At 44.3% G+C, this 21,452-nt stretch overlaps 1 protein-coding gene across 1 annotated transcript in view; it reads right to left on the bottom strand.

Moving 5' to 3' along the window:
* The window catches only part of ZDHHC20 (zDHHC palmitoyltransferase 20), a 261,337-nt gene that overhangs the window by 176,291 nt on the left and 63,594 nt on the right, over positions 1-21,452 (bottom strand). Inside the window, exon 2 of the mRNA XM_086935201.1 lies at positions 137-163. Coding sequence (XP_086791327.1) covers positions 137-163 — 27 coding nt within the window. The remainder of the gene's footprint in view (positions 1-136; positions 164-21,452) is intronic.

The raw sequence follows: 21,452 nt of genomic DNA, 5'->3' as shown, positions 1-21,452 counted from the left end.
CGTGTTTCTGTATCATACTATTTACTGTATCTAAGCTTACATTTGAATTACAAGTCTATTAAGCCTAAAAAAGAAAAATCAACTATTGGAGATTGCTATGGTTTGTGGTCAAATATGTAAGAAAAACGTCTCTTACCTTTTTCACCTGTAGATTTTATCGTAACTGTAAAAACAAACAAAAAAACAGACAATGGAGATTAGGCTAATAGTTTCAAAATACAATGTACATTGTATTCCTACAAACACCGCAGTTTTACCAAGCAGTTTAATGGTACAGCTATATCATTTACATTTTGACACACTTTTTAAAGGTCATTTAAAGAAATAAAATACATCGCAGTATTGACTTACACATTTATAGCCAGTCTTTGACAATTTTGTTGCCTTTAGTCAGCAACCTCATTGAAAGAGGTTTAGTCAGCATGTGGTGAGTGCACCGGTCCATAATAAATTTAAAATCCAATACACACAAAGCCACAGCCAAATACATGAAAACGTTTTTTTTAAAGTTACCAACTATTCACTCAGTTGGCAAAGGATATAAACAAGGCTTCTCTTCAGAAGAGATGGGCGAAGTACTTTGGCAATATTGAGACCCTCATTTTGATGTTGGGCGGACCGCTCGACATCCAGGGCATTGGGGTGAAGGAAGACCGCCGCCTCTGACAGGCTCAAAGAGCTAGTTGGGGTGGCGGTCGGACACAACCAATGGAGGCAGTGCCTACACAGTCTTTACGGAGAAGAAGCAGTTTAGCAGGCTCTTAAGAGTCTAACCCCTGAGCTGCTCTTAATTAAGGTAGCAAATAAAGAGTATTCCCCTTCCAAAACAAACCTAAACACCACATAAACGCACAGCAATCAAAGAAAGAGGTAATACTAAATGATGGGTATCTGTAAGAGATGTGGCCAGTCATTTCCAGTTTGGCAAAAGGGGCACATTCAAGCCCCCGGGGGGAATCATTATATAGGAGTGAAAGTATCCAAAACATCAAGCTAGGGGTAGCATGCCTTTCTGTGGTTCCTCAAATGTATAACTAGGAAAACACACATCATACAAGCTGCAAACAGGACGGAGAATATTTGTCTCTGTACACAATGCAACAAAAACTAATGAGGAGCAGCTAAGTAACAGAGTGACATAAATACAACATACAAATTGCTTTTGCCTTTTACATTACCCCACAGACAGTAATAGAGCTCAGAAAAAGAACACATCATGAACAGAAATTTCATAAAGTGAAGAGTAATCTAATCAGAAAAAGCAGGTGGCCATCAGCAAAGATGAGCCTTCCCGTAAAGGAACATGTCCCTTAAGAATCTCTGGAGAACAATATAAACCTGTTAAGCATTACAGAGTCTGGGAAAAGCCACTGGTGTCGACATATTTAAAGGGAATGCTACATAACTCTTGGCATACAGGGACATAACAAGGGGACACTCAACCTGTGACAAGTTAACCAGAGGAGTGTATTTCAGAATATCTCATATGTAAAACTCCATCATGGAAGGGCAGACGTTTGTACTACAGTTTTGAGAAGGCTCGAAGCATTGTCTTTTGTGCCCAACATCACTGCTCAAAACCAATAAGTAGCCAAATGCATCATTTCATGGGCCAGACGTTTTAGTTCAGTACTTCCCAACCACCTCAGACCCTACTCTGGTATAACACAAAAGATATAACATGATATATTTATTTTAGAAACAAGTTCAAGCTCTGTGTTCGCGAACGACACTATAAATAATATTCATCAGAATCAACATATTCAACATATTAATACCGTAGTTAGGCTAATAAAATCATTTATTTGCAAGCCTTTGTTAAAATAGCTAATTTCTTCTGGCAGAGACTAAATGAAGCACGAAAAATGAGCACTCTTATTCTTCCTGCTAATCTATTCTTAGCAAACGGCATTATGTTTAGAATCTCAAAGTCTACCTGCTGACTCACAAAGAATAAACAAGAAAAAAATGTCTCGAAATTCCTCGCACACCTCCTCTGCCTGGACGTCTGAATTAAGTTCCCAAGAACAGAGTAACTCCGAATTCCTTGTTGAATAACCTCTGGTTGGACCTCACAAATATCTTCCTGAGGAAATAGCTACTTGTGCTCCCATTTACTCTGTGGGTGGCCCACAGAAATATGGAATGGAGTAGCTCAGCATTTCTTGACAACTCCTCCCTTCACCTACATTAATGTTGCACAATAGATGTAGGTGTCTAGAGGCCAACTCTAGCAAGTGCTCTACATAAGGACACAAGATCACGCCGATAAGAGCTCATCGCAGAAACTACCTCTATTGTCATGCAGAGCTGAGACCAAATGGCTGGCAGAGCTCTGGCTGGCGGAGCTCTGACTGTGAAATGTAGAAAGCGCCAAACCACCTTTTTGATAGATACTGAGCTACTGCAAAAACAAACATTTTAGCAATCTGATATGCTAGCCAATCCCACTGAAAAATTACAAAAAGTTCTCTCCTTGGAGAAACTGACTGAGGTCATACAAGCTTTAAAAAGGCCAGACTTGCCCAGTTATTTTTGGTCTAATTACTATTCTTGAACTATCGTTTCATATCATTAATTCCATAAAGATTTTGAAATGACTTGAGTCCCAAACTATTTGAGCAGCTGTGCCATACCTTCCACTTATGCTTTTTCCTAAAGACCTGTAACATTTTTGAGAAGTGTTTGTGGATTGTCTCTTCCTCATCGACCTCAAACTGCCAATCTGGGGTTTTTCAGGGACAGGTTTGTGTGTACAAAGATCCACTGGTGTACTGATCCTGTAGTTTCCCTTTAGTGCCATTGGCCCAAGTTGAGGCTGGTTGTAGCACATATACAGTTTTTGGGGTGAAGTAGCTGCACCCAGAATACATGCTTGCTGGCCTCCCAAAGATATTACATCCAAAGGCTCGGAACAGACGAGGAACCCATTCATGATTACAATCTGAGATGCTGAGAACATTTTGAGCATAGCGTTTCGCAATCATTGACCTCCCGGACCCGGTGCGTTCGGTAGGTCTCGATGACCGACGCTTGGACATTGAATTCCAGCTTACATAGGAGCAACGCCTTGTGTTTTGACCACCGGGTACTGCTGGTGCCTGGACATATTACTGACTTAGGGAGATCCAGGCTACCACAGGTATTTTAACGTCTGTTGTATTAACAGAGTTATCAATAGAATTTTAAGTGTAGATAGTTATTCATTTGTTTTGGTCCTGAAGAATCGTGAGTAACTACAATACGCGAAAAACATGTTGACCCCCTGATGAATAAGACACGGACACTCTACCTCGAGACATTATTCTCAGACGAGTGCTGTGCTCACTATTTTTAATTAGAACAGGAGACCCCCAGAATAAAATTGTTCCATGCCAGGTACTCCCAGTCCTACCTTTTAAAATCACGTTTGCACATCTACACGCTTATGGCCCCATACCCACACTTCACCAAACGGCTGTTGGATAAAAGATATGATAAAGTGCCCCTTTTTAAGGTGAGCCCGTTTGGTATTGCACCGCCGACCCAACGAGGAGCAGCCCATATGATGAAGCATGACACCTGATAGTATTAAAATCCAACAAATGGATTTCCAACTATAGACCCTAGGTGGGCCTACCTGGACACAGCCACTCCTGGACTCTGCATTCTACTATTAGAGGAACAGCAGAACAATATTTTGTTGACAGATCATGTGTGCAACCCCTACCAATCCAACAACTGAGGTGACCTGTAGCCATTCGCAAACATTTTAGAGGATGAAACAAAGAGAATAGATACTGCATATGAGGACAAACCCCCTAACACTTCTTCCTCTGCTTTTATTTCTAGTGCAGTCTGATTAGAATACTCTTGGGCCCTAATTTAAAGGTTGGTGGGGAGGGTACTCCACCACAACAGAGTACATTTTCCGCCAAACTGAAGTTCCGCCCGCCTTATTTAACAAAGGGGGAACTTCAGTATGTCAGCAATGGAGACTACTCAGTCTCCACCACTGACATACACGTTTTGCCATTTGAGCGCCTTTCCAAGTTAAATCAAATGGCTGGTTTTCACTGTCCATAATGGCCAGATAAAAACTGTAAGTAAGGGGCAGTAAAAACTACAAAATGACCCCCGCGTTATAGGAGGCAACACCCATGACGTGGGGGTCATTAGGATTTTTTCCCCTTCCAAAATAAAATCTTACTTTGGGAGTTTGTTTATGAAGAAGAAAAAAACCAGGTTAAACATTTGATGGATGATTGAGTCAGGTTAACGGAGCCGTCCATCAATCATTTAATACATTGACAGGAACCGCCAAAGCAGAGGTTCATGCAAATGTAAGATGTCCGCTGGGCTAGCGGACATCTCTAGATTCGGAAGACAGGTAGTGAGTTAGGGCAAAAGAGTATTGTACCACATCGCCAAAACAGGAGTAAAGGATGTCCTCCGTTTAAGAAGGCCTCTTGGCTTCCTCTTAGAGCATCATCGTGGAAGGTGTACCTGTTCATCTCCTTTTAGGCAGGGACCAGTAAAATGCATTCTGGTGTAAGGCCCTTCTCCGAATACTATCTGAACAAGGAAAACTGTGCCCTATTCCGATTGACTGGAACCTGGTCCAACATCCTGAATTTAGATATTTAAACTGGATCTTTCCACCAGTTTTCTAAGCACCTTTTGAACATTCACCGGCATGGACCCTGCTTCGAACAGTGCTTTCAGAAAATGGAATCAAGCGCTGCCTATTTTCCCAAGGAACACGCCTGGAGAGCCCTGCTGAAGAACTACCATTCTGCTCTGCTGCCGATTTTGACTATATGGAAGGCCCCAAGTTAAATATGCCATCTCCACAGTATTCGATTCCTCTAGATCTTGCACATCGTTCCCCACCCTGAGAAAGTAAGCCTGAAAGAAATCCACATTTGCAGCTTTAGATTGCATTTCATTAGAGTGAAGACAGTGGTTAAGAGTTTTCCCTAGATTGCCCAAACTGGGTTGAAAGAAGATGGACAACTATACCATCTAATTATACTCTTTTAAAAAAATCACCTTTACCATTAATTCACAACTTCAAACCATTACCCGATGTACTCCATAATACATAACAAGAATAACATACACCAGTTCCTTGATCTCTCAAGAAAATGTAACTATTGTGATTCTCTTAGTAAAAGCCACAAGTCCTCAAGACGCCCCCTCTCCAACTCAGATGAAAAACCTGCCAGGTCTAGTTTGTGGCAGCAGCTCGGAATGTATTGTATTGTAATTGCATTTATATAGCGCTTACTACCCCGGACGAGGCGTCAAAGTGCTTTTTCTGCGAGTAGCACGCTACTCCAGACCCCATAAAGGATTAGTGTTAAATAAGTATAGTTAAATATGAAAGTGATTTAAGTGGTGGCTAGGTTAGTCAATTATTTGGATTCAAAAGGATAGCGGAAGGATAGAAGAGGGGAAAAAAGGTTTGTATTTATATAGCGCTTGTTACCCCTGCTGGGGTGTTGAAGCGCTTTCTTTTTTGGTGAGTAGCACGCTACTCCGGAAACCCATGAAGGATTAGTGGTTAATTAGTACAGTGAAATATGAAAGTCATTTGAGTGGTGGATATTAGTCAGTTATTTGGAGTGAGAAGGATAGTGGAGGGATAGAAGAGAGAAAAAAAGGTATGTATTTATATAGCGCTTGTTACCCCTGATGGGGTGCTGAAGCGTTTTTTTGGCAAGTTTTTTTGGCGAGTAGTATGCTACTTCGGAACCCATAAAGGATTAGTGTTGAAAATTAGTATAGTGAAATATGAAAGTAATATGTGTGGTGGATATGTTATTCAGTTACTTAGATAAAGAAGGGTTGCGGCGGAATAGAAGAGTGAAAAGAGGTTTGCATTTATATAGTGCTTGCTACCCCTGATGGGGTTTTGAAGCGCTTCTTTGGCGAGTAGCACGCTACTCCGGAACCTATAAGGATTAGTGTTGAATTAGTATAGTGAAATATGAAAGTCATTTGAGTGGTGGATATGTTAGTCAAGTATTTGGATTGGGAAGGGAAAACAGTTTGCATTTATATAGCGCTTGTTTCCCCTGATGGGGTGTTGAAGTGCTTTATTGGCGAGTAGCAAGCTACTCTAAACCCCATAAAGGATTAGTGTTGAAAATTAGTATAATAAAATATGAAGGTAATTTGTGTGGTGGATAGGTTATTCAGTTACTCGGATGAAGAAAGGTAGCTAGCGGCGTGATAGAAGAGGGAAAAGAAGTTTGCATTTATATAGCGCTTGTTTGGCGAGTAGCACGCTACTCTGGAACCCATAAGGATTAGTGTTGAATCCGTATAGGGAAATATCAAAGTAATTTGAGTGGTGGATATGTCAGTCAGTTATCTGGATTGAGAAGGGTTGGGGAGGGATAGAAAAGGGAAAAAAAGGTTTGCATGTATGTAGTGTTTGCTGACCCAGTCTGATGAACCTGGCTTCGGCCATGCCCCGCAGGCTCTTTCATCTGACCCCTTAAGGTCCCTCTACAGCCTAGAACAGGGAAGTCAGCACATCTGAAAACTGTGATTTAGAGTTTGTCTCTGAAGAAAAAGGTCATGTGTGCGCATTAGCAAGCAACGTAGAAAAATAAACTGAATCCGGTCCTAAAATCTAAATCAATCATCACCTCAATTGTATTATTGCTGATCTGTCTTTTAAACTGGCAGTGCAGGAAACAAACCAGGAAGGATATCTATTCATCAGTTTCCTCATAAGGTCTATCCCTTGGTGTGCTACCATTGTGGAGACGTTCACTCAAACTCCCAGAATCTACTAACCACCAGTACATGCCTCAAAACAACAACTTCGTATTAATTGTTTAAAACATTTTTTGGCATGTATATAAAAGTTACTTAGACTGAGAAATAGTAATAGGCTAAAACCAAAATATATATGTCCAATGCATACAACTTGTCATAAACACGTTGTCTAGAAATAGGAGCATGAACCCTGCAGAAAGAGATTATATATATCAAATAAAGAATTAAATGTTACTGTTTGGATTATTATAATTAATAATATTTTTATTTCCAAAGATGAAATTCTGTTTCGTTCCCATAAAAATTACTAACTTTAAGAACAGGTAAATATTATCAGAAAACACATTTTTCAATGAAAACTGACACGTGCACTCTACAATGTTTTACTGTGATAAAACTAAAACTTCATGCCAAGCATCTCAATTTAATAATTCATGACAATAATCTTCACCAATTTAACAGCTATGTTGAAAATCCCTGAAATACTTTTCCCCCTTCATGGTAACAGGGCTCACTCAACTGATTCAAGGCCCCACTCACTTGAACAGACCACACCCTGGACTGGTTTGTTCTTTTCTTTGTATCTCCTGTGAGTGACTGCTTGACCATACTCAAAACCCCACTTAAAAACACCTTCTCAGATAATAAATATACAGGACAATTTAAACTGAATCAAAGCCACTGAAATCTAAAGTCTCAGTCAAATTGAAGCTACCTAACTTACTACTATTCAAATACCGCTCATTTCTCAAATCTGATTCTCTCGATTCTTGATCTTCTCAAGTTGACCTGTGAATGTCGTCAACCCACAACAGCCTTAAAGTATCTGATGTTGGCTTCTCTGAACCTATAGGTCAGTTGCTACAATATATAAGCTATCTACTTCTACAGGGATCAACCCTAAGGAACATATTGTCTCTAAATCTGAGAGCAGAGGAAAACTTCCAAGCATTCAACCTACAGTCTGTGAAAACTGCAAAAGCCACAAAAAATACAAGAATTACCCAACAACCTCCAACTCCTGCCCATAAACCAGGCAGATGTCCTTCAAGCCCATGGTACTTTGTGGGAGGTTGCACTGCCCCATTACTTCAAGACACAGTCCTACACATCTGTTCATGTACTCATTGCTCTACTGTCTTCAGTCCCATAATTGCTTACTGCCCCTCTCGTTCACTCCCAGTCATCCTTCCTCACACACCCACCTTCTTTTTCCCTCAACTCCCCATCAAACTTCGATTTTCTCACTGTCATACTTGCTCATCCACAAATCCCTGTTATCTTTTGTTAGCTGGCAGTGATCAGACGTGAAGGAAGAGCAGGGGTGATTGACATATGAGAGAGAGTACTCTTGACAGATTGTGTAGCCAGCGAACCCCAGAGCATACATCTTCGGGGACTGGCGTCACTATGCGTGCCCCCCATTATGAATGGCGTGTTTTTCTTAATTAGAATAATCGTGCCACGAGTAGGTGGAATAAGAAGAATAAACACATGTAGATGCCCATTTTGCGCTGAAAAAGGGAGGATGCCTAGGGTCCATACGCGTTTCCTGAAGCATGGCTACTTGGATGTGGTGTCTGTCTAAATAAACTAAAACCTGACCGCGTTTGCGAGGGTCACGAAGACCTCTGACATTCCATGTGAGCAGTTTGAGACAAGGAATATAATTTTGTGTCATCTCTGTAGATTTGGCAATGATACACGTTGAGGCTGTCAGTATCGCACGTAAGTGCAGCTATGCATATATCGGTGGCCCTGTCTAGCTGTAATTTTTCAATATGTACGAAAAGATTTAAGAACATCCTCATCCCAAACCCTCCCCCCTTTAACAAAATACTGTAACAAGTGGCCCTCGGAGGAACACAGTACAACCCTTACCACCCCCTCCCACAACAACATCCTAAATGTGTCAGCATAGCATAGCCCACCCAAAAAGTGAAACAGAGACATCTAAATCGTTACAACCAACCAGCGCCAGTGAGCGGCATTCCCTTCCTGGGGTCTTACTATCTGCAGTGCAGTCCCTGGGTGTAAACCCATAGGGGTAAGAGGGGCACAGGGGGGAAGGGTGCTTGGCAAAGTAACATTTAAGTCTACTTAACACGCAACAAACAATACAGATATACAATCTGGGTCCCAAATATTAAAGTAGGTACTAAGGACACTTATCTGTTCATGTGTCTATACAGTGGAAACGATATATCAGAAGACACAATTGTATGCAGTCCTCCGCAATCGGATGACGATACAGCTATTGACAATGTCCTATTACACGGTGAGCATGAGACGATGCAAGTAGACATGGCGCACAGCAGGTGGACATTGTGCGCTCAGTCAGCCACTAAGAGGAGAAGGCGATCTAGAAGCACCGTTTCGGCGTAGAGAGTGTCTCAAGTTGGTTTTCAAAAAGTAATCTACCTGTTGTGGATTCGTACAAAAGACGTGTTTCCCATTGGGCGTAATTCGGAGCCTCGCGTGGTATACGAGAGCATACGCGATCTGAGCCTTCCGAAGTTTTTGCTTTACAGTGAGGAACTTCCAACGAGCTTCCTGAACCGCTAGTGTAAAGTCCGGAGAAATGGTGTATACATTGCCCTCAAATTACAGCGGTTTCAGTTCACGGGCCTTCTACAGTGCCACATTGCGATCCCGGTAATTGAGAAGGCGCGCAGTGATGGGTCTCGGGGCTTCTCCTGGAGGGGGCTGCTGGCCCAAGGAGCGGTGCGCGCGTTTAACCACCAAGTACGGCGAGAAGGATTCTTTACCAAAGGAGCTCTTCAGGAGGCGCTCAATGTATTCATCCTTACGTCCCGTATTCGTGCTCTCCGGAATACCCAAGATGCGAATGTTGTTGCGACGGCTCTTTGCTTCAATGTCCTCATTCTTTGCCGCAATGACTTTTAGAAGTTTATCCATATTAGCCACTTGAGTATGCATTCGATTTGTAACATCTTCGTTGTCAGAGATGCGCTTTTCGGCCTCTTTCAATTGCCCATCATGTTAATCGACCTTTTGCACCAAAAAGTCAAGCCGATTGTTCATAGTATCCATCTTTCCCGAGAGGTCCGTCAGGCTATGTTGTACCGCTAGCAGCAGCGTTTTAACATCGTACTCAGAGGATTGTGGGGTGGATTGTGCATGGTCCATAGTTGCGGATTCAGCCTCCACAGAGGTCGACCTTGTTGCAGTTTTTTTAGATTCAAAGGTTAAGCGTGGCTGACGGCCGTCGGGTTTCCCCTTCGCCGCCGTCTGTTGTGTTCGCAGCTTCCCAGTGGGAAGAGGCAGGCACCAAGTAGCGGCAGGGAAGCTCAGGTCGTGGGTCTGTGGGATTACACAAATCCGCAACAGCTCGAGCTAACCGCGAAGAAATAAGCGATGGTCAGTGTTGCTGAGACAGGGCGGAGGGGGCCGCGGGTGCTACAGAGTGCCGTCGCCCGGTAAGTCTAGGTCTCCCCCCCCAAAGCAGATTCTTTCTTGAGGGAGTGCCTCCAGAGAAGGCTGTTCCAGCCTTCGGCGTGATGAAAGGCGGAGGGCCCTCTGACCACGGCGCCATGGTGTGTGGGCGGTAGAGTGGGAGCGGTAGAGTGGTATGAGGGGGGCGGTAGAGTGAGGGTGGTAGTGTGAGGGCGGTAAAGTGGTAGTGTGAGGGTGGTAAAGTGGTAGTGTGAGAGTGGTAGAGTAAGGGCAGTAGAGTGGTAGAGTGAGGGCAGTAGAGTGGTAGAGAGGGCAGTAGAGTGAGGGCAGTAGAGTGGTAGAGAGGGCAGTAGAGTGAGGGCAGTAGAGTGAGGGCAGTAGAGTGAGGGCAGTAGAGTGGTAGAGAGGGCAGTAGAGTGAGGGTAATAGAGTGGTAGAGAGGGCGCTAGAGTGAGGGCGCTAGAGTGAGGGCGCTAGAGTGGTAGAGTGAGGGCGCTAGAGTGGTAGAGTGAGGGCGCTAGAGTGGTAGAGTGAGGGCGCTAGAGTGGTAGAGTGAGGGCGCTAGAGTGGTAGAGTGAGGGCGCTAGAGTGGGGGCGGTAGAGTGGGGGCGGTAGAGTGGGGGCGGTAGAGGGGGGGTGCTAGAGTGAGGGCAGTAGAGTGGTAGAGTGAGGGCGCTAGAGTGAGGGCAGTAGAGTGGTAGAGTGAGGGTGGTAAAGTGGTAGAGTGAGGGCGGTAGAGTGAGGGCGGTAGAGTGGTAGAGTGAGGGCGGTAGAGTGCTACAGTTAAACTGTTAAATGTTGTAAGAAACCATGGAGAAGAAATCTAGAGTCGAAGCCTAACCACCGCCCTTCTCACAGAAATTGCATGTTTTATGTAATTTCCAACTCACGTGGATAGCAGGAACATATATTTGAAAGGTTGCTTCAGCAATATAAGATAAACGATTTGTTTCCCACTCAGCCACGTCAAAACATGCAAACAAGTCCCCTAAAAAAAAAAAAAAACCTTCAGCATAGATAACTAGGTTTTAGTAAGACGTATTGGAAACCATAGAATGGCAGAGGAAAGGCAGCGCTGGGAGGGGGGCTGGGCAACCATGCCAGCATTCCGATTCACGAGCAGATGGTCCTGTTTATGACCTGCGGAGCGCGGGAAGTGGCTGGTGGCAAATAGAATTCGAGCGGCCACGGTCGCTTTGATGTTCTTGTCTTGTCTTGTCTTGCTTTGTGGGAGGGGTAGGGGGAGCGAATTCCTGTGCACGCGCCTGGCTCACAAACTGTACGCGATCCGCAGTTGGGTAGACTTTTCGGAAGCCTTACTATAAATCTCGCCCACCATCCTAGACTAGACTAGACCTAAAAACTGTGACTATATTGATACTTGGGGATTTTATCTTCAAAGCTTTGGGACGCAAGGTGGCTGTCCCCATTTATGCCTGGAGCAATATTTGAGAGTTTGGAGTACAGTTCTTTATATCGACTCAGCGCAAATTTGGCCCTGCCACCTCTCACATTGTTGTATAGATTACAGACATGAGATTGGGGTTTTTGGTACTGTCCTCTTTTCGTACTACTGTTACATTGCCTCTAAAAATTCAGGCAGATGTTCCAGAGTTCTGCCCTATGCAAGATAATGTATTGTGCTGGTTGTATGGCTACACAGGTGTAACATGATACCCAAAAGGGTCAAAGTGGAGCTCTCGCTTACAGGTTAGGTAGGTGTTGCAAGAATCTGATCTATTACCACAAGTGTTTAAGATTAACAGGCCAGTTCCATTTAACTGTGATATTGTTCCAACAATTCTTACTGTAGCTCTTTGTGTGATGGTACAATGTCAGCCTTGCTTGGTTTGGCTCAGGTTAGCTCGTGTTCGTTTTTTGTGCCTCGAAAAGGGTAGACTAAGAATATGTATCAGCTACTAAACATTGTTCACTGTCATGTGAGGGCTGCTTTGTAATTAGTTGTCTTCTTTCCCAATTCCCAATCAGCCATTATGTATAGCCTCATGCATCCCTCTGCATTCCAGAAGCATCCTCACAAACCCACCTTGGATGCCTCACTTGAACTTGCTTTCATTTCAATTTACCTACTTAGAAGACTTAAAAAGCCAACTGGAAGCTTCTCTGAACTGGGCTTTGTATACTTCAGATACATTTGTATATTATAAATTAAACAATTTCTCATTGCTTACCATAATACTGCACATGTACATACCTCTTTCAATCCATATCTCGGAAATCAATCAAATCACAGCATTTGTATAGCGCGCTACTCACCCGGAGGGTCTCAAGGCGCTTGGGGGAGGGGGTCAGCTACTGCTCGAACAGCCAGGTCTTGAGTTGCTTCCTGAAGGAGAGGTGGTCTTGGGTCAGGCGGAGGTGGATGGGGAGGGAGTTCCACGTCTTGGCTGCCAGGTAGGAGAAGGATCTTCCTCCCGTTGTGGCTCTTCGGATGCGGGGAATGGCGGCGAGGGCGTGGCTGGTCGATCGTAGCGGGCGGGTCGGAGTGTAGGAGGTCAGGCAATCGTTGAGGTATCTGGGGCCTTGGTTGTGGAGAGCTTTATGGGTCTGGAGTCCGAACGTGATTCTCTTGCTGACGGGGAGCCAGTGCAGGTCTCTAAGGTGTCCGGAGATGTGGCTGTGTCGGGGGATGTCCAGGATGCTGAGGCGTTCTGAATGCGCTGGAGTCTTTTCTAAAGTTTGGCTGTGGTTCCGGCGTAGAGGGAGTTACCGTAGTCCAGTCGGCTGGTGACTAGGGCCTGGGTGACCGTCTTCCTGGTTTCGGTGGGGATCCACCGGAAGATCTTACGTAGCATGCGTAGGATGTTGAAGCATGACGAGGAGACGGCGTTGACTTGTCTGGTCATCGAGAGGGAGGAGTCCAGGATGAAGCCCAGGTTGCGTGCATGGTCCGTTGGTTTGGGTGCGCTGCCCAGGGTGGGGGGCCACTAGGAGTCGTCCCAGGCGGAGGGTGTTGATCCCAGGATGAGGACTTCTGTCTTATTTGAGTTCAGTTTTAGGCGGCTGTTCATCATCCACTCGGCTACGTCTATCATCCCTTCGTGTAGGTTCGTCCTGGCGGTGGCGGGGCCGTTGGTGAGGGAGAGGATCAGCTGGGTGTCGTCGGCGTAGGAGATGATGTTGAGGTTGTGTTGGCGTGCGATCACCGCGAGGGGGCTCATGTAGATGTTGAACAGCGTGGGGCTGAGCGATGATCCTTGTGGTACGCCGCAGATGACTTCGGTGGCCTCGGATCTGAACGGGGGAGGCGGACTCTCTGTGTTCTTCCGGCGAGGAAGGAGATGATCCACTCCAGTGGCTTCTCCTGGATTCCGATGTTGTTGAGGCGCTGCACTAGGGTGCGGTGGCAGACCGTGTCGAACGCTGCGGAGAGGTCCAGGAGGATGAGGGCCGCTGTTTCCCCGTTGTCGAGCAGGGCTCAGATGTCTCGGTGGCTGCGATGAGGGCGGTCTCGGTGCTGTGGTTGGCCCGGAAGCCGGACTGCGAGTGGTCGAGGGATCCATTCGTCTCGAGGAAGGCGGCCAGCTGTTTGTTGACGGTCTTCTCGATGACTTTGGCAGCAAAAGGAAGGAGTGAGATGGGGCGGTAGTTTTTGAGGTCGGTGGGGTCCGCTGATGGTTTCTTCAGTAGGGCGCTGAGTTCGGCGTGCTTCCAGCTCTCTGGGAAGGTGGGGGTGTCGAAGGAGGCGTTGATGATGTCCCGGAGATGGGGTGCGATGACGGAGTCGGCCTTGTTGAAGACGTGGTGAGGTCTCGGAAATCTGTACCCACTGGTCATTGCAGAAAAACTGGCCACAGAAATCAGTGGGTGGCCTGATGCAGACATAAAAAGTATAACCTATATTGGACACCCGGGTGCTGTTATAGGTACACACATAGACTACAATCCTTTTATCACATTTGTCATCTTCCCTAGGTAAAAACTCCAGTACTTTTAAAATAAAAAGTAACACACGCTAAATCACTATCACTGTATCAGAATGTTAAAAGTGTTAAGTCGACTGCAGTAAGCAGACATGTTTAAAGACTAAAAGGAAAAATGTCAATGCCTGACACGCTGGACAAATGAGGCTGAGGCACAAATCAATCAAAAGCTTAATTATGTTTGTGCACTTACTGCTCTCATGGACATAATTAAGCATTTGACCCGGAGTGGACATCTCTGCTGAGGAGGCAACTAAATGTCTTCCTTTAGAGCACTCAGGCTCCAAGATGGGAATGTAATTTAATTATAAAGTAGCTCAACATTGAATGAAATAACTAGATCAGATTCAGTTGAAATCTAAAAGATAAAAACATGGGATTAAAGTACTTAAGACGTCTTCTTTAGGAGCTGTGCATTGTGAAAAAAATAGACGTAGGAAGCAAGTAGAGGAAACGTAAATGGACATCAATGTGGCAAGAGTCAAATGTAGACAAAGCCCACAATTAACAGTAATCAGTGATTGAGAAGGCTGTCGAAATTAGACTTCAACCTACACGTCCCTCTGCACAAAAAGTAACCTGTTGCCATCAAAAACACGATCCCCAAACTATGGTTTCCTGAAACATCTATATGGCAGCTGGAGTCTGTAAGGTGAAAGAGGGCTACAACAGCTGACAGCTACTTTCGCACTATGTTCTCCAAAGAAGTCAGGGTGCTGTGGCATTTGTGAGCTGCCCTGGTCCTTCTTGGTTGGTTCAAAATAGGTGAGAGCAGAAATTCTACACTCTGTTTGAGGTGTGCACATTTACACTTGGACCTGAAAAGGTCCTATTCTTTAGATCATCACCGTTCAACAAAAATCCATGAGAAAAAGTTTTTTTTGAAGCATCTTCCAATGCAATGTTTTATTCAGTATTTTTCTTCATTGAGCATGTATTTTCAAATATTTACGAGATTCATTATTTAAAGCATTTCCAATTGACCCAATGCATTTCGGGTACAAACGGACCCTTCCTCGGGGGTCTCTATGGAAAAAAACAAAAAAACATTTTTTGAGCCCAAAGCTATGTTTGAAGATATACAAAAATGTAATGGTTACATGATTCAAAGCGCTAAGCAATTTAACCCAAAAACGTGAACATTTGTGTAACGCTAGCATTTTTAAGAGGCAAACGTGATTGCCAGTCGGTTACTAATGTGGCCCCTCGGTGATTACAATAATGAGCTAATGCCGACTATATACAGTCAGTTCTGGCACAGTCTAACTATTGCAGTTGTAATAGCAATCCCATCCTGACTCGATCACTATATCAAATGAAAGACATCACAATTGTTTTAAAAAACCTGTCTGCTAAACATTCTCAGATCGAAACGACTCGCGTTTCATGTCAGTTACTCACGGAAATGCTCATTCACGGTCTGCTTCTAGTTTCCACCAATGTCGGTATAGCTGAGATAACCAGGATGGCTCTTAGCTCTTATTTGAATGCTCATTGGTTGGTTACGCGGTCACATGACCGCGATAGCGCGAAGCATAAGAAATTATAAACTAAGCTATTTGAAAATAAACTTAACTCTGTAAGAGTATTACGTTTCACCCAAAAGAATAATCATCACTCGATTATTTGGAAAATAAAGATTAAAACACATTCGAAATCATGCAGTGAGTAAACTTGAGGCGAAAATGATTAATTGACAGGTAAACATTATCATGATGATAGCGTGTCGGCCATGTTGGAGTGGAATGTAACCCAGGTTCACAGAGTAAACAAATAAACATTGTCATGATGGTTAAAGTGTCTACCATCTTGTAATGAGATATGACCAAGGTTCAGCAGAGTAAACCGGTGTCAGTACAGGAAAAACAAATAACTTCCTGGTGATTTTATAGAAAACATGATAATTCTAGTCTGTCGTTAAGCCCATGTGGCTGGAGACTTCCCATCGTTTTTAACCAGAACTATACAGCTCTTAGACTCATTTTATGTGAATCCATATCTGGGCGTGTTTCAATCACCTCCAGTATAGTAAAGCGTAACTGAGAAATATTGTGTCCTGCTTCTGCCCAGTGTGTTGCCACTGTTGATTTCTGATTTTTTAAACGGATGTTGCTCTTATGTTCTGTTATTCTTATCTTGATTTTCCGTTCTGTTTGCCCAACATATAGTTTACCGCAGGGGCATTTAATGCCATAAATCACCCCTTTGGTGTCACAGGTGCTTGAATGTCGTAGTGGAATCAGTTGCCCAGTTCTAGGATGTGTGAAGGATGGCCCTGTTATCACATTATTGCAATGCGTGCAGTTCTTGCATTTACGCATTCCTTTTGTGGAGTATATCACATAAAACAATTGATGCCTATGAACGAGTGATCACCACAGAAATAAAGAAGATCAACTATAAGAGCGGTACTAAGAGCAATTTTTCTAAGAAAAAAATGGAATACACTCAAATCTCTAAAAGAAATGACTGAAATAACTATCCAGAAAGCGGACAAAGGGGGAGCCCTAGTGGTAATGAATTCGACATTTTACAAGGAAAGTGTAAGTCAACATTTGCAAGATACCAATATCTACCACAAACATGACCAAGACCCGACAGAAATTTTTGCAGCCACTCTCAAAGAGATACTAGATAAAGCTTTGGAGATGAAATGGATCACCAACAAAACCTACCAATTCCTCAACATAAAATATCCAAGGAGGCCACAGTTCTACATGTTGCCTAAGATGCATAAACATCCGACACGACCACCATTTAGGCCTATTGTATCTGCTTGTGGTTCACTTTCCGAACCCATCGGACAATATTTAGATTGGTTCCTACAACCATTAGTTCAAAACTGGTGCACCCACATAAAAGACACTACTGCATTTTTAAACATTCTACAGAGCGTTGAAATTCCAAAAAATGAAGAGATATGGCTCAGTTCAATTGACGTAACTGCACTATACACCTCGATCCCCCATAACGAGGGAATAGAAGCAATGGAGTGGTGTTTACTACAGAATGAAGTAGAAGGACCAGAAAAAAAAATTCTGATGGAAATCCTACATTTTGCGCTTTTTCACAGTTACTTGGAATGGGAACAACAATATTATGCACAATGCAGTGGCACCAGCATGGGTTTTGCTGGGGCACCGTCATATGCGAACATTTTTATGTCCAAGTTCGAGAGTGACCACATACTTGATGACCCAAATTGGAAAACAGGACTACTGGTCTATAAACGTTATATAGATGATATTTTTATCATCTGGAGAGGCAAGAAGGAGGAGTTGGAAGCAAACATTCAGATGTTGAATTTAAAACATGAAAGGATTAAGTTCACACATGTGATTGACCAGCATCAACTATCTTTTTTGGATGTAAAAATCTCCATAAAACAGGGCCATATGTGCACGAATGTACACATAAAAGAAACTGATCGAAATAGCGGACTACACTTTGCGAGCTTTCACCATCATTCCCTCAAAAGCCATTTACCACTATCTCAGTTTATTCGATACAAAAGGATCACATCGGACTCCAATGATGTCTCAGACACTATCGACAGACAGATCAAAAAATTTGAAAAACGAGGATATCCAACCAAACTAACTGACAAGAGTCAAAAACCAAAGTCATGGCCATGACTAGAGAGTCTTTACTGACAAAAAAGGACAAGTCTAATCAAAAACTCACTGTTTGTGTTCTGAAACATTCCATGCAGGCACGTCAAATCACCAGTATCATGAGAAAACATTGGTCTATCATTGTTCAAGAACCTGATCTTCAACTTTTGTTCGCAGAACGCATAACATTTGCCTATAAGATCTAAAAATTTAAAAGAATTGCTGAAGAAGAAAGAAATGAATCAGAGAAAGACGGTCCACAAAGGAATGCGTAAATGCGAGAACTGCACGCATTGCAATAATGTGATAACAGGGCCATCCTTCACACATCCTAGAACTTGGCAACTGATTCCACTACGACATTCAAGCACCTGTGACACCAAAGGGGTGATTTATGGCATTAAATGCCCCTGCGGCAAACTATATGTTGGGCAAACAGAACGGAAAATCAAGATAAGAATAACAGAACATAAGAGCAACATCCGTTTAAAAAATCAGAAATCAACAGTGACAACACACTGGGCAGAAGCAGGACACAATATTTCTCAGTTACGCTTTACTATACTGGAGGTGATTGAAACACGCCCAGATATGGATTCACATAAAATGAGACTAAGAGCTGAATATTTCTGGATAAAAAAAAGATGGGGAGTCTCCAGCCACATGGGCTTAACGACAGACTAGAATTATCATGTTTTCTATAAAATCACCAGGAAGTTCTTTGTTTTTCCTGTACTGACACCGGTTTACTCTGCTGAACCTTGGTCATATCTCATTACAAGATGGTAGACACTTTAACCATCATGACAATGTTTATTTGTTTACTCTGTGAACCTGGGTTACATTCCACTCCAACATGGCCGACACGCTATCATCATGATAATGTTTACCTGTCAATTAATCATTCTCGCCTCAAGTTTACTCACTGCATGATTTCGAATGTGTTTTAATCTTTATTTTCCAAATAATCGAGTGATGATTATTCTTTTGGGTGAAACGTAATACTCTTACAGAGTTAAGTTTATTTTCAAATAGCTTAGTTTATAATTTCTTATGCTTCGCGCTATCGCGGTCACGTGACCGCGTAACCAACCAATGAGCATTCAAATAAGAGCTAAGGGCCATCCTGGTTATCTCAGCTATACCGACATTGGTGGAAACTAGAAGCAGACCGTGAATGAGCATTTCCGTGAGTAACTGACATGAAACGCGAGTCATTTCGATCTGAGAATGTTTAGCAGACAGGTTTTTTAAAACAATTGTGATGTCTTTCATTTGATATAGTGATCGAGTCAGGATGGGATTGCTATTAGTCAAGTCAAGTCAAGTCAAAGAATTTATATAGCGCACTACATACCCAGAGGGTCTCAAGGCGCTTAGGGAGGGGAAGAGGATTACTTGTCAAATATCCACGTTTTAAGTTGCTTTCTGAATGCTAGGTGGTTCTGGGTAAGGCGAAGGTAAGTGGGGAGTGAGTTCCATGTTTTAGCAGCCAGGTATGAGAAGGATCTGCCTCCCATGGTTGTCTTGTTGATGCGAGGTACAGTGGCGAGGGCTTGGCTGGAAGAACGTAGTTGGCGGGAGGGGGTGTAGAAGGACAGTCGTGAGTTGAGGCATTCTGGTCCGATGTCGTAGAGTGATTTGTGTGCGTGGGTTAGCAGTCGGAAAGTGATCCTCTTATTGACGGGTAGCCAGTGGAGGTCTTTCAGGTGACCAGAGATGTGTTCGTTACGCGGGATGTCTAATATGATCCTGGCTGAGGCGTTTTGGATTCGTTGGAGTTTCTTCTGGAGTTTCGCGGTAGTACCTGCGTAGAGGGTGTTTCCGTAGTCCAGTTGGCTCGTGACCAGAGCATGGGTGACTGTTTTTCTGGTTTCGGTGGGGATCCAGCGAAATGTTTTTTTGAGCATGCGAAGAATGTTGAAGCAGGATGAGGATACGGCGCTGACTTGTCTATTCATTGAAAGTGAAGAATCCAGGATAACGCCTAGGTTCCGTGCGTGGTCTGTCGGGATGGGTGCTTTTCCAAGGGCTTCCGGCCACCAAGAGTCGTCCCATGCAGAGGGGGATGTACCTAAGATGAGGACTTCTGTTTTATCTGAGTTCAGTTTCAGACGGCTGTGTTTCATCCATTCGGCAACTTCTTTCATTCCTTCGTGTAGGTTAGTTTTGGCGGTGCTGGGGTCATTGGTGAGAGATAGGATCAGTTGAGTGTCATCTGCGTAAGAGATGATGTTGTGTTGGCGTGCGATGGCCGCAAGGGGGCTCATGTATACGTTGAAGAGGGTGGGACTGAGTGAGGATCCTTGTGGTACGCCACAGATGACTTCAGTGGCCTCGGACTTGAATGGTGGAAGGCGGACTCTCTGGGTTCTTCCGGTGAGGAACGAGGTGATCCATTCAAGTGCTTTTCCTTGTATTCCGATGTTTCTGAGGCGTTGTAAAAGGGTGCTGTGGCAGACTGTGTCGAAGGCTGCAGAGAGGTCGAGGAGGATGAGGGCGACTGTGTCTCCATTGTCCAGTAGTGTTCGAATGTCGTCTGTGGCTGCGATGAGGGCGGTCTCAGTGCTGTGTTTTGCTCGGAAGCCAGATTGTGAGGATTCGAGGGATTTGTTGGCTTCGAGGAAAGCGGCGAGCTGGTTGTTGACTGCTTTCTCGATGACTTTGGCCGGGAAAGGAAGGAGTGATATTGGGCGGTAATTTTTGAGTTCGGTGGGGTCCGCTGTGGGTTTTTTCCAGAAGGGCGGTGAGTTCAGCGTGTTTCCAGCTTTCCGGGAAGGTGGCGGAGTTGAAGGAGCAGTTGATGACGTCTTGGAGGTGCGGTGCTATGACGGAGTCTGCTTTGTTGAAGATGTGGTGAGGACATGGGTCTGTGGGGGATCCTGAGTGGATGGAGTTCATCAGGCGGATGGTGTCCTCAGTGGAGATTGGGTTCCAGTCGTTAAGGGTGTTCAAGGGGGGAGAATGTTCATCATATGGTTGGGTGGGTTGGTCTTCGGGTTGGTTGTCGAAGCTGTTGTGGATGTCTGCAATTTTGTTGTGGAAGAATGAGGCTAGGGAGTCGCAGAGGGCTTGAGAGGGGGTGATGTCGTTGGAGTTGGCCGAGGGATTGGTAAATTCCTTGACGATGTTGAAAAGTTCCTTGCTGTTGTGGGCGTTGTCGTCTAGTCGATCCTTGAATGCTGTTTTCTTGGCCTTTCGGATTAGTTGGTGGTGTGAGCGGGTGGCGTTTTTGAAGGCGTCCTTGGTGCTAGTGGTTGGGTCTTTTTTCCAGGCCTTTTCAAGGGAGCGGCAGAGTTTCTTGGACTTCTTAAGATAATCGTTGAACCATGAGGCCTTCTTGCTGCCAGGTTTGCTTTGACATTTTTTCAGTGGTGCTAAGGTGTCGGCGGTGTTGGATAACCATAGGGTGAAGTTGGTGGCGGCTTGGTCTGGGTTAGAAGAGTGGGCTGGGGTGTTTAGAAGGAGCGATGAGGAGAACTGGTCGATGGTGATTTTGTTCCAGTTTCTTTGCAGAGTTGGTTGGAGGTGGTTGATGGGTTTCGGCTTGTTGTAGGTGAAGTGAACGCAGCTGTGGTCAGTCCAGAGGAGATCCGTAGTATGGCTGAAGGAGACATGATTGCTGGAGGTGAAGATGGGGTCGAGTGTGTGACCTGCGATGTGGGTGGGGGAAGTGACCAGTTGTTTAAGTCCGAGGTTGGCGAGG

The sequence above is a fragment of the Lissotriton vulgaris genome, chromosome 8, assembly GCF_964263255.1.
Source record: "Lissotriton vulgaris chromosome 8, aLisVul1.2, whole genome shotgun sequence".
In the NCBI taxonomy this organism is placed as follows: domain Eukaryota; kingdom Metazoa; phylum Chordata; class Amphibia; order Caudata; family Salamandridae; genus Lissotriton; species Lissotriton vulgaris.
The sequence above is the reverse complement of the archived record's forward strand: the minus strand, read 5'-3'. Positions and strand labels throughout refer to the sequence as shown.